The sequence below is a fragment of the Paralichthys olivaceus genome, chromosome 20 (assembly GCF_024713975.1).
Source record: "Paralichthys olivaceus isolate ysfri-2021 chromosome 20, ASM2471397v2, whole genome shotgun sequence".
NCBI classification, from domain to species: Eukaryota; Metazoa; Chordata; class Actinopteri; order Pleuronectiformes; family Paralichthyidae; genus Paralichthys; species Paralichthys olivaceus.
In genome coordinates, this window is record NC_091112.1 from 4377156 (window position 1) to 4390027 (window position 12872).

Consider the following 12872-nt stretch of genomic DNA (forward strand, 5'->3'; position numbering starts at 1 on the left):
GAATGTTGTGCACTTACACATGCACATACATTCATAAAGTCTGTAAAGCACTTATCTGACCAGAGGGTTCATTAACATTACATCCTCTAATTTAGTTCCACTTTCATGGCATAGTTTCTGTATTAGTAGTTTATTATATATTAAAGCAACTTGTACGTTTTGGACTTTAAACGCTGTTTCCACAAAGAGCAAAACGATCGACAGAAAAATAATCATCAGCTTTGATAGTTGATTTATTTTCTGAAGCCATAATCAGTCAAACATTTCCCACTAAGCATTTGATTATTCTTCTCTGTTGTACATCACTCGGGCTCGTCGCTCGGCCTGTGGTACTGGTGGCAGTTTTCTTCCTGAAACTGTCGTGATTGAGCCGGAGCCACCTGCTGCTGGACTCAGTCATTAGATAAATGTGATATGAAGATGTTTGTGTTAAATAGATAATTATTGACATGTTATGCTTTGCTGATTAATTAATCTATTTATCTGTGTGTAAAGATAAAGCAAAGTGTGAAGAGTGTGTGTGTTTGCATTCCTGCTTTCTTCTTTGTGTGTCGAGACACATGTGGCTGATGTCTGTTGTTATTGATTTGCAGCGACCTGTGATCAAACACAATTAGGTGTGAATGCTCCACAATGACTATTGACATGTCTTATTCTGCCTCTGAACATGTGTGTGTGTGTGTTTGTGTGCATACTCTGCTAATGGGTGGACAGACACTAGACACACATTGTGGAGGTGTTACCACGCTGCGGAGGGTTCGCCTGTTTGTAGCATTAAAAAAATCGTGTGTGTGAAGATGCAAACACAGATGCATCACACTCTTTATGTCTCCTTACGTCAGTTCATATCTCCAGGCTCTTCTGTTTGTGTGTGTGTGTGTGTGTGTGTGTGTGTGTGTGTGTGTGTGTGTGTGTGTGTGTGTGTGTGCCACAGAAGGGCCTCATACCTTTAGTCTTTTTTTTTTGGTCGTTGAATCCCCTGCCAACTGTTGTCTTGGCAACCTTTGTTTACCCCGTCGTTCCAGGATCAATCTAATTGGCATGGTCTGACTGTCTGTCTCTCACTCAGCGAGAGAAGAGCATGAATAAAAGGAAGGATGGATGGAGGAATGAATGGCTTTTGTCATTTATTGACCAGCGGGTGTTATCTCTCTGTGTGTTCTGGTCTTTTGTCTCAGTGCATGTGTTCATGTTTAAGAGAAGAGATGTTGTGTGTGTGAATATGATAATGTGCATTTCCTGTTTTTTCCCCATTGTGAATGTTTCTGAGGTTGTACATGCACTCATAGATTTGCGTAATGTTGTTTTGTGCATGTCCTTGTGTTCCGATTATTCAGAAGGCACAGGTGTGTGTCAGCAGATGAATTCAGAGAAAGCTCCTCTGCTCGTCGTGTCCCGTCACACGGAGACATTCCTCCGCTCTGTCTGAATGCTACCTCGCAGGCCTTTCGGCCATTTGTCTCCGTAACGGGAGTGCGGGGCTCATTTTGAGTCATCAGATCTCATTCTGGTCCAATTACACGAGCTCTCAGTGGTAGATATCATAGTATCACAACAAGCGTCTTGAGGAAATACTAATGAGGCCTCTTCATAGACACAGTGGGTTGCACACACTGGAACACATGCCCAAATGCAAACCAGCCAAGCAGGAAGAAGTGCTTTGGTACACAGAGTAGCATAACTGCACAGGCCCGGCAAAGCTAATATAATAAAATTAAATTAAATTAGCAACTCTGGTTAACAACTCATTACATAACAGCAGCAGTTGTGGAATTTATTTAGCCAATAAAAGAACAATGAGACCTCGACAAAGAATATTAAAAGCTGTTAAAAGCGGCTTAATCATGTATTAAAGGATGATTATGTGCATTCTTATGGTTTGCAGTCTAATCTGTGGGAGTTTTTGAGGAGTCGGTTCATAATCAGAATGTGGCGCCTGTAATCAGCCGACATCAGCCGTGTTGCCTGAAGTAATTTGCCGTAACTTTCAGCGAGAGACGCAGCTCGTGCCAATTGTTTTTGTTTGTTGTCGGCTTCATTTACGAGCACGACTGTGATATAATATCCTGAAGCTGGAGGGAAGCGTTTCACCTGTGTCACTCACACTTTACAGTCCCTCCGCTCGGCTGCCTGTAGCTGCTCAGAGCGGCTTTAAAACGAGGCAGTGACTTTACCTCCCGGGCCCGTGGTCCAGACCTGAAGACCAGACTTCGATCCCGGGTTTCCCTCTGACCAGGTGAGGGGCTGGCCCTCCTGCATGCACATGAAGAGGATGAAGATGAAGGTGTCGACTTGCTTCTGACAATAAGAATGATGCAGGTGTTAATCTGCTGTAAGTTGTACATTTTTCAAAAAAAAACCCGTAAAAGATTGACTGTCATTGAGAAATGAAGTCACCATTTGGAAACATGCTTTTTGCCTGATGATCACGTTCCCCTCTCGCTCTGGACTCCACCACCTCCCGAAGGAAATACACTTTCCTGTATCAGTGTTTTTCTTTTGCTGAAGACCGCTCTGCCTGGAAATGCTAATGAGGCCTCAAGAAGTGAAGCAAAACATTAGTTACTGGCAGGAAAACCAAATCAATCAGCTGCTGGATGCTAAAATGCTCCAGAGAGCAGCGAGTAACAAGATACATTTCTATTTGTCAACCGATGCAAATGATCCACATTATTATCCTTTGAGCCACTGTTGATATACAGATAGTGTTTAGTGCAGCTATAGCACAGCAATGTCTGAAAGTGTGTGTGTGTGTGTGTGTGTGTGTGTGTGTCGGTGTGCGCGTGTGTGTGTGTGTTTTACTTTGAGTGGCGCTGTTTCCTGTCTTGCTTGTGTCACTTCCTCTCTAATAACCCGTCATATTGTGTAACCTGCCCAGCTGGTACTGTCAGAACATGTGTCTGGATGAGTCGGGATGACATAAGACTGTGTGTGTGTGTGTGTGTGTGTAGTTATCTAAAGTTTATTTTTTCTGTTCTCTTCCATCTGAGGTCAAGGAGGAAAACCACATCATACTTAAAAACTTGAATCTTAAATATATTTTTAGGTGCTGTGCTGATTTCCAAATGTTAAAATAAACACCCACTTCAGTCTTTAGTGGTGATTGACAGGTATCCATTTAAATATTAAACAGTAAAAAACATCGGCTCAGCAGTATGGATTTTGTTTCGTTTAACTAAATGCTAATAGAATTTCTGAATCCTAAGAAGATCAGTGTTCGAGCTACTGTTGGAAGGATCATATGATGCTGGGTTGGTTCCCTTATTGGCTGCTAACTTGACTTGTTATTTCACTTATTAAAGCCAAAATAAACTCAATTACAATCTGTTTTTTACGAATGTATGTCATTCATCATTTGAGGCCCAGTCCAAGGTTTGAAAGAAATCTGGGAATCCAACCAAGTCTTCACTGAAAACACACAAAACTGTACAAACCCTTGTTTTGAACCACAGTCAATCATTGTGGATATTGTTTTATACAAATAGAATGGCACACAGTCGAGCACGTAGCTCCGTCAAGGCCCAACAGTCGCCTTAAATTCAATCAAGCTGCACCAAATTACACACATTCATGGATGTCAGTTCCCTAAATGTGGCTGATTTTTCCGCATCAATATCAATGAATTATTCCCGAGGAAATGACCGACGATTTTGAAAAATATTCTCGCAATGGTGAAGAAACAGATCCCCACTGTTTTGTGCTGAGAACACAAACTACCTGGAAGAGGTGATAACAATTAAAAAAATAAACAGGTTTAACTGACAGTGATTAATTACATTAACACTCCAGTCCCTTTGTTTGTTATCTCTCTTTTCTTTCACTCTCTAATCAGTTTATCAGAAAATGACTAAGATCTAAAAAAAAAAAAAAAAACTCACGAGGAACTTACAACCAGTTCTTTAACTCACAGAGCTTTGGTTTTACTTTTTGTTTTGTAATAATTGTCACAGATACAATTCACGTGTGTGTAAGCAGCAGAAAACCTTAAATAGCAAGTTGCTGAATGCTCGTGTGTTAATTAATTAATTAGAGCTGAGATGTTAGAAGTCAGAGCCAAACGCCAAAAACATGTGACTTCATCATTCACCTCTTCATTTAACGTTATATTGGACTACATGAAAAGGTTAAGGAGTAAGGAAGGAAGATGAGGAGAGAGACGTTGAGTTTGTGTGTTTTCTGTCAGTTAGCGTCTCCTCAACTTTCCCTCGGGCGACCGCACATTTCTGTCTGTCTGCTTTCACACTGTTGTGTAAGGGTTCACTCTGTCCTCTGACTTCCAGCAGGAATGCGTCCAAAAAATAAAAAAATCCATGTGCCTACAACCGCCCTGAATACTGCATCAAGCACTCTGCGGTCTGTGTGTGTGTGTGTCGCTTTGTGACAAAACTGCTATCATACACATGGCAGGGAAGAAACTAGAGCGTCATATGAAAGTTGGCATTGTGCTCGTAGGAGGTAAATGAAGAGTGAAAAGATAAAGAGTGACAGAGAGAGAAAAGGAACATTACAATGTCACAAACCCTGCGAGCTCAACAATAAAACTTTCCAGAGAGACTCGTATAATGTATCCTCACATGTCTGTCCCTGGGCGAACCTCTACATCTTCTCTATTTACGCTCCTCGTTCTGGCCACCACCTCATTTCCACATGTGGCTGAACTCAACAGACGTGTCGGCTCCAGACGGACGACACTTCTTGTTGCTCGCGTTTTGCTCGTGTCGCTTCAAACTCTCAGTGCATCTGTCTTCCTCAGCACATTTTGAGTTTACAACATGCAGCCTCCAGTCTGTCTGTTGTATCCAGCGCTCTGGATTATTGTGTGGGCTGACGTGCTGGATATTGTATATGACAGCGTGTCCTTGAGGTGCCAGACAGTTTGTTCCTAAATGGTTCTGGTACATTTTGTTCCAATACAAACTAAACTGAGCCACTTAACTTTTATTCTCAAATCTAAACTGATATTTACTCATAATTATCCAACTTAAATGTTATAAAGTCATACAGGCAGAAGTGTTGAGTCGTTAAAGAAAAACCAGACACTTGTTTTATTTCTATAAATCGGGAGCAGGTGGTGGAAGGTGAGGAAAAAATGGCGCTTATTCAAAATACATAAGTCAAAATACATTAAAATTATCATTTTGTTTTACGCTAACAAATATATATATATTTAAACAAGGGACTTTGTCTGTCAACGTGACTATGTCTCTAAATTATATATTTAAAACCAAAACACACTGTTTTATACATACATATTTTGATATTCGCTGTGTCTCATAACGTTTTTGACTTCAAGGCAAACGAAATCCACAAAATGTAGGTTCACAAATCTACAAATTGTTTGAGTAGTCTTTAAAATCGTCCATGTGGCCGATATGTGCAGTGATTCTGCCATAAGCCTGTAAAATATGGAAGCAGAAACCAAATAAAAGAGCCGACGGTTCAAAGGGCTAACGTCCAGTGACATTACTCACAGATCGCTCATGGTTAAGGTAAATGCACCTCTGGGCTCTTTACAGGTTTGTAGGGCTCTTAATGTTCTCTCGTGCAGCCTGGATCTTGTGCTTAACATTTGATCACAGTTTCCGCCATAACGCTGCAACTGATTCCCTCATTACCATGGCAACTGCTCGCTGCACATTGCCTAAAATCCCCAAAGATACAACAGTGATCATTATTGTTCTGCAACATGCATAAAACCGAGAACTTCCCCTGAAATTTAATCAAAGTATTTGCGTCTTTTATTTTTTATTTTTTATTTTTTACACATAACCGTGTCGTGCATACTTATTTCATCTACACTGAACGGACACGCTGCGAGGAAGCGAGGGGGAAATTTCATTAAACAAACCGTGAATTCTCAACAAGGTGCCGAAAAGGAAACTGGAAGCATATTTGAAGAAAACCAGTAGATTATTAAGTAGTAGACGGGAATGGTGGTGGGTGTTTCTGCTTCTGGGGTCTTGGATGATTGCATGTATGTGTATGTGTTAGGTCCTGACATGTGTGTGTGTGTGCGCGCATTTTCATTTTCGACTTGGATCGCGGCCGCTCCTCAGAGTCGGAGTGATCCCACTCACTCCATGTTCTTTCCTCGGGGCGTGGAGATAGTGAAAGGTATTAATGGAGAGAGTGGTGGGAGGAAAGACAGTGAGCGAGCCGGAGAAAGTACGTCGGGATGGGAGGGGAGATGGATGAGCAGAGGTGATGGGGGGTGAGGTGAAAGAGCAAGATGGATGGGTGGAGGAGAGTGGGTGGAGGAGGTCAGCGAGGGGAGCGATGTCGCTCAACAGCGAGCGAGAGGAGGAGCGGCTCGGATCCAAATCGAAAGGTGTTTTGGCAAACATCCCCCGAAAACTGCTCCAACTGCCCAACCAGCCCCACCGGAAATTAATCATAGTTTCATCTCTTCCAATAAAATCACTCTCACTCACTGTCTCTCTTCCTCCTTCTTGACCTCATTCGAGTAATTTCAAACAGATCTTTCTCTCTCCCTCGCTCCCTTGCACTCATCTTTTGTTCGTTTTTCCTTTTCAATCGATGCAATCTGACAAACTGTTGAGGCCGTGCACGAACTCCTGCACGTTAATGCAAATTAAAAAGAGAAAAATAAGCCCTTCTGTGCTAAAAGCAAAAAAAAAAAAAAAAGCCCTGTCCCTCTTCCACCACTCTGCTCTGAGTGTCTGCAGCCTCTGCATAAGCTGGAGCTGCCGTGTCCCTGAGTTGACCCTGTGTGCTCGGACAACTGGCTGATGTGCCAGAGGCAGGAGTGCAACAAGGACATTGCACAGAGGCGAGCAGGGAGCAGGACCCCGCATGTGTGAAGGAAGAGGAGGTGGAGAGAGAGAGGGGAAGTGTGTGAGTGACGGAGGTGGAGCGAGGGAATGGAGAGCCTGTAGAGATTTTGTCAAGCCAACGCGGTGAAGTCACAGAGCTGCTCACTGAGATGATTCAACGCAGAGGCCTCCACTTTGCATAACCGGGACTGTAAGGATGTGTTTTTCTGCCTTCAGACGTTTGTTCAAAGAAGCGAGGCGATGCTCGGAACACAAAGCAGAAGCTGGAGTTCAGGCTAAAGATGATTTTTGTGGGTAATTGCTGTGAGAGAAATGTTTGTGCCTGTCTGCTACAGGCTGGGAACCGACACGAGATCATCGACACATACAAACGCTGAACAGCCCACACTTAACGACTCTATATATGAACATCTATATATATATTTGTTGAGTCCTCGTAGTCAGACAGGAGAAGTTTTTAAAAGGACTGAGTCAGAACATGAAACACTGAGGTTTTATTGGTAGTATATAAAAAAGGTAGATGTGCTGCACCTCTGCATTCAAACTTGTGATTCATTGTCAACATTGTGGTTCAATTTGAATTTACAGATTTTGTATTTTCCCTTTTTCCATTGGTTCGTTTAAAAAATAATAAACTGACCTGAGTATTTTTTGTTCTGTCTACATGTTCCTTCATTTCAGTGAACGTGGGCGCTGTAGAAAACTTTTGTACCTCTTTTGTTTTCATCCACAGATTAATAGTCTTAAACTCCAAAAGGGGAAATGAATCAGTCAAGTTTATATTCTTGACTCATGATTCAGGTCTTTCATAGGAACCAGTGGACTCAAGGTCACAGGCAGGTGAGGTATAATCAGGAAAGTATTGAGCGGTGGACACTTTCTTCTTTGGATTTGTTGGCAGTAATAATTATACTTATTATTTCTAGTCTTATTCTTTAAAAAGAAAGAAATCAGCAGCAACTTAATCACAACAAACTGTTGGTTCTTACCTCAACGCAACAATTGGCGATAGTTGATAGTTGGTTTCACAATTCTATTGTCTTTCTAGGAAACAAAACAATACTACACTTTTAAAGAACTGTCCAAAATGTTTTCCTGGCAGAATTCTTGAGTAGTTGAACCAATTCATTTAGTCGCACCATTCCAACCACACTGTAGACAGATCCATTTCTTTTGTATTGAGCAGAGAACATCACGGAGGAAATCATCAGGAAGCACAGTGTTGGATCAATACTGCATAAAGTTTTACTCGTATGGAGAAGAAGTACTTGAACTGTACGGTAATCACTGAAGCCTTTTCTTACAGCGGTGCTCCCCACAGTGCAACTTAGTTAAAAATACAGACGGAGAGGTTTATATTGAACCTCACTGCTCACTCTCTCACACACAAAGACACCCACACTCTACCTCGGCTCGCCTCCCAGCGATAGAGAAGTGAGGAGGGTGTCAGCCAACAGGAAGGCAGAGATTGAGGGAGGGAAGAGAGAGCGAAACAAATGCAAAGGGAGAGATGGTGCTAGAGAGCTTTAGGGGGAGGACAAATCGATACCCTCGCACACACAACACTCCCACGCACCAGCTAAATAATGCTGCTGGTTTGTCTCGCCTTCTCCCTCAGTGACCCTGATCATCTTCATCCGTGTGTGGAAGACTCTATCCTTGTTTTGCAAAAAGGAAGAGTTTTAAACACTTGTTTTTCGTAAATAAGCTTGTAAGTCTCTGCAAGATTTTTTAAATTTCTAAATATTTTCTCTGGCTCCAAAGCCTCAGTTGTCCCAAACGGCGATTTCAATCTGTTGGGTAGAATATGACTCCGGTCTCCAGTACGTCAAGTTCAAGGGGTTCGAACAGCCAATCTGCTCTTCTGTGAACTTGACCCAGTTTAAACTATGAAGGAAAGTTATTTTAGTGACTTGGAGTTGGAGTCGTCCCCATCAATATCATTGAAAACATAAGAAATGATAGTGCCTGCATAATCTTATATAGGAATAGATTAGAGGAGACGAGGAACAGTTGTGTAACCCTCATGTTAAGCTCTTGTCAGACTGGTGGTTATAATGAAAATAATACTACTACTGATACTAATGGATGTAGTTATGTTTTTAATGATAGCTGTATAATAGGAGTTGTAATGACGATGATAAAGCTGCTGATGATAGATAATAGGCTAATTAAAAACAATAATATACTTTGTTGTGTCAGATCTGGATCCTGCAGCTCTGGAGTTGGTCTTACCTGTAGAATGAGGACGGAGAGATATTTTAATAAGATTTAATAAAGTAAAGATTTGCGTTGTGCGGTTTTGGCTTCAGTTGCAGCGTGAGGCTGTTGCTTGGTAATTTCACCCTCCTCCCTCCTCCCCCCTCCCTCCTCCCTCACAGTGCCAGTAACAAATCTGTCGGAGAAGAATTTGCACTTTTTCAGCCACTGCATCAGAATCTTTTCAAGTCTGAAGCTAAATACATCAAATTGGATTTACAACGCCGTCCCGCTCGTTGTCAGAATGGGCCAAACAACGCCGACGGCATTTAAATATAATAAAATGTAATGGAGGCATCTTCACCAGCTAAGCAGTCACAGCAGCAGAGTTGACGTGCAGCAGGAGTGAGTGTGAAGCAGGTCCGTTTAACTCGGCCGCCCGTTGTGTCCGTGTTTGATTGTTACTGGTGCAGATAGACACTGCGGTGTGAATGTCTGCTTGTTATGCCCCAATTATGACAAGCACTGTGGCTGCGTGGTCAGTAGATCTTAACGTCAGCCGCTGCCTTCGGTGCCTCAGAGCGACGGGTTTGTCAGCAGGCTGCCCGACGAGTCTGATTCACCAACAGTTGATGTTTGACTCGTGGTTAATGAAGCACAATCAAAGCATATGAATTTCAGGATGAAGGTTTTCCATCGTGCTTTATGTGCATGACTTTTACTACAATCGTTAATTATGGATCTTCCCAAAGTACATGTACTGGCACAATGATGGTGACTGGTCTGTATTTATAGTAACAGTATATAGTATATAGATTATTTACAGTAGTTTTACAATTCACACACACATTTATACAGTGCATCTATGGGAAGTTATTTTTTTCAGCATCTTGCCCCGAGGACACTTCGGCATTCAGATGGGGGAGACTGGGATTGAGCTGCCGACCTCCTGGTTGTAGGACGACCGCTCTACCCGCACCCACACAAATCTATGTAACTGAAATTCCATGTGACCTATATGAAGGAAGATAAGACGAATAAAAATCACGCTTGAAGTTCAAAATTCCTTAATTGGCCTTAATTAGGATCCAGGGCACACTGAACTTTGGTTTCGTATGCGACAGAATCAGCATGAAGAATGTGATTGTGATGTGACGTCTGCGTTGGTTCGGCTTTAAAGTGTGATGATGAAGAATTATCTACATGTATAAACTTTCATGGAGCAACAAAGAGGGAAAACCTTTGATGCACAATGTTCCCAGTGCACTGATGGCTTCTATCTAAATGTGTCCAAACTGTAGAGCCTCTCTTCTTCCCTTTTTAGTCTCCACGTACTATTTTAAGTACAGTCTGACTGTTCAGTGAGTCTCCAGCCACCTGTTTGCCTGTTTCAAGCTGACACTCACCACAGCTCACCGCCTGTATTAGGCAATGGTTGTTGACAGCACTAAGTGAGGCAGTAAACAGCACGGTGAAGTGTGTCTCGGAACGTCTGTCGCATCTGCTTGTGCAGCGTGATTCTGCTCAGTCGCTCTCCGCTCGGTTTGAACCTCTTTTTTTTTGCTCTGTAAATACCTCGTTGTGTCAGATGCGCTCTGGCCGGCCCGAGACCCGTGGCGACGAGGACACACACGTGAACAGACGGACACAAAAAGCAGGAAGTGAACACACATCCGTGCAGAAACGCACACCTGCGACGTTATGCTTTTTCAGTCACTTTACTCGATGACTCACTGTTTGATTCAGTCTGTCTCCACATGCTGCAGCATCTGGACCATAATTCCCGGCTAAGACCTTGGCGGAATATCCTTTGAGATGTTTGTGTTCGTGCGCACACGTGCTTCATCATGCCAGGAGGAAGATTGCACTCCGAGTGAAGTGAAAATCCTTCTACGCAGCGACAACAACCTGTCATTCATAGATGCATATTTTGGATGACTCCTCTGTAGCTTTGGAGATAGATGAAGGGTTTGGAATTGAACTTGCTGTGACGGATTTGGTCAAAAGGTACAGAGACTAATGTTAACGCCAAACACAAAACTGAGAGTAGGTTTTTACCTTTTTACATATACTGTCGTCCCTCCGCCATTTCTCTCCGTTGCATCCCTCCCTTTTATCCCTTATTTCTTTCCCTTAATTGCTTGACTTCCATCCCTTGGCTCCTCGTGACGCCGTCTTGCATGTCTTAATTAAACGGCTGCTTAGAGAAGGGGAGGGGTTTGGAGGCACAGAGTGAATGTGGGGGGGAGTGTATGGGGGAGGATTGGGGCTTGAGAAGGGATGGGTGGTGGAGATTAATGAAAGAAGAGTCCGTTAATCACACAACAAGGTCAAGGCCGCTTTACCTTCACAGCTTAATTGCGGCCCCTGATTGTGTTGCAAGGCCTCATTTTTAATTCAAACAGCAGGTTGACTAAACTACCTTAATTGTCGCTCTGTGTGTGTGTGTGTGTGTGTTAGTATATACATGTTGGTGTGTGGGTTTAGATAAAAAGTGTGTATTTTATTAATCAGTGCATCAGCTCGCCCTTGACATTGTGACCTCTTGCTGAGTTCCGTTGTTTGAAAAACTTTGTGCCAAACACATATATATTCTATAGTATACATGTTTATGCGCTGGCTTTCTTACCATCGTGTGTGTTTGTGGGAGTTAAAGAAAGTGGAATTCATCCCTCATTACATCTTTGATGAAAATTGCATTCAAACTTCCGGTTCAAGTAAAAATTCAGATTTTTGAAATTGCGTTTTCATTGCAACTGTTCCCAAATCAACAGCTTTTCCCCCTCGGGGACTCTGGTGCATAATCAAAGGCTCATTTGAATTCTTATCTTCACGTTCTGCTCCTCACTTTTTATTATGGGATGCAATTACTGAGCTGTGCCTGTCGCAGGAAGGCCGTTTTGACTGACTGCTGCAGTGATCTCTGGTTTTTTTGCAGTAAGCAATATGGGGGGGGGGGGGGGGGGAACTCAAATTGATTCTACTTTGAGAAAAATTTGGTCAATTTTTCTGGCAAAAAGAAAAAGAAAAGACATTTTCAGTGCAACACATGTATGATGTGTGTTTTCCATATGCATGTTGTGATCCCTGACATTGAGCTCAGCCGTTAAACTCAGCGGGGGGTGGGAGGGGCTGGGGGATGGGCCCATCTCATCCATCTCCTTGATAGACCAACTGTTCCTCATCACATGGGGTCTCACACACACAGACACACACACACACACTGTATACACACTCTCCAAAAACATTTTAACTGTCGTGTGCTCCGACCGTGACTCTCACTCAGCAGTGAAAACACTTAATCAGCCGTATGGTCCAAGTGACCCCCCACCACTATCTCCATCCATCTCTGCACCCGCTCAGCTTTGTAATAACTTTGGATCAGGGACACTGGATCTCAAATGTCGCAGAGAATGAGCGATGAGCGGGGACACGGTTTGTCTTCAGACGGTCAGCTGAACAGTGGAAACGTGTTTTTACCTTCGAAGACGTGTAAAACCCAAGCACAGCACTTATCAGGGGCTGTTTTCAGCGGGTTCTTCAAGTGTAACATCTCTTTATACTTGGCCATAAAGTCCTGGTATTATTTTTGACTTTCAGATTAACTGATATATAAAAAGCGGAGGACATACATTATTCATCTCTGTGAGACATTTTCTTGCAAAATGTGGATACCATAGCAAGGGCAGTTATACAATAAACCTTTTATTCCAGGAAAAAAAATAACAAGGTCAGGCTGCAATGAGTTGTTATGATGATTTGAATGATTCATTACCATTTTTTAAATGTGATGAATAATACGGTCACTGAGATCTGACCTCATGGCCTTGGCTCAGACTCACAGGTCAAATGTCAAATGAGCATCAGAAGCATGTGAGC

General features: G+C 42.7%; 1 protein-coding gene across 4 annotated transcripts in view; it reads left to right on the forward strand.

Annotated features, from left to right (window-relative positions):
* The window catches only part of LOC109643284 (ephrin type-A receptor 7-like), a 127270-nt gene that overhangs the window by 55642 nt on the left and 58756 nt on the right, over positions 1-12872 (forward strand). The window contains exon 4 of one of the 4 annotated variants that reach the window (XM_069516449.1): positions 2114-3426. The exons of the other annotated variants lie outside the window; for them this stretch is intronic. Coding sequence (XP_069372550.1) covers positions 2114-2136 — 23 coding nt within the window. The 3' untranslated portion in view covers positions 2137-3426. Of the gene's footprint in view, positions 1-2113; positions 3427-12872 lie in introns of those variants that run through there. 4 annotated transcript variants of the gene reach the window in all.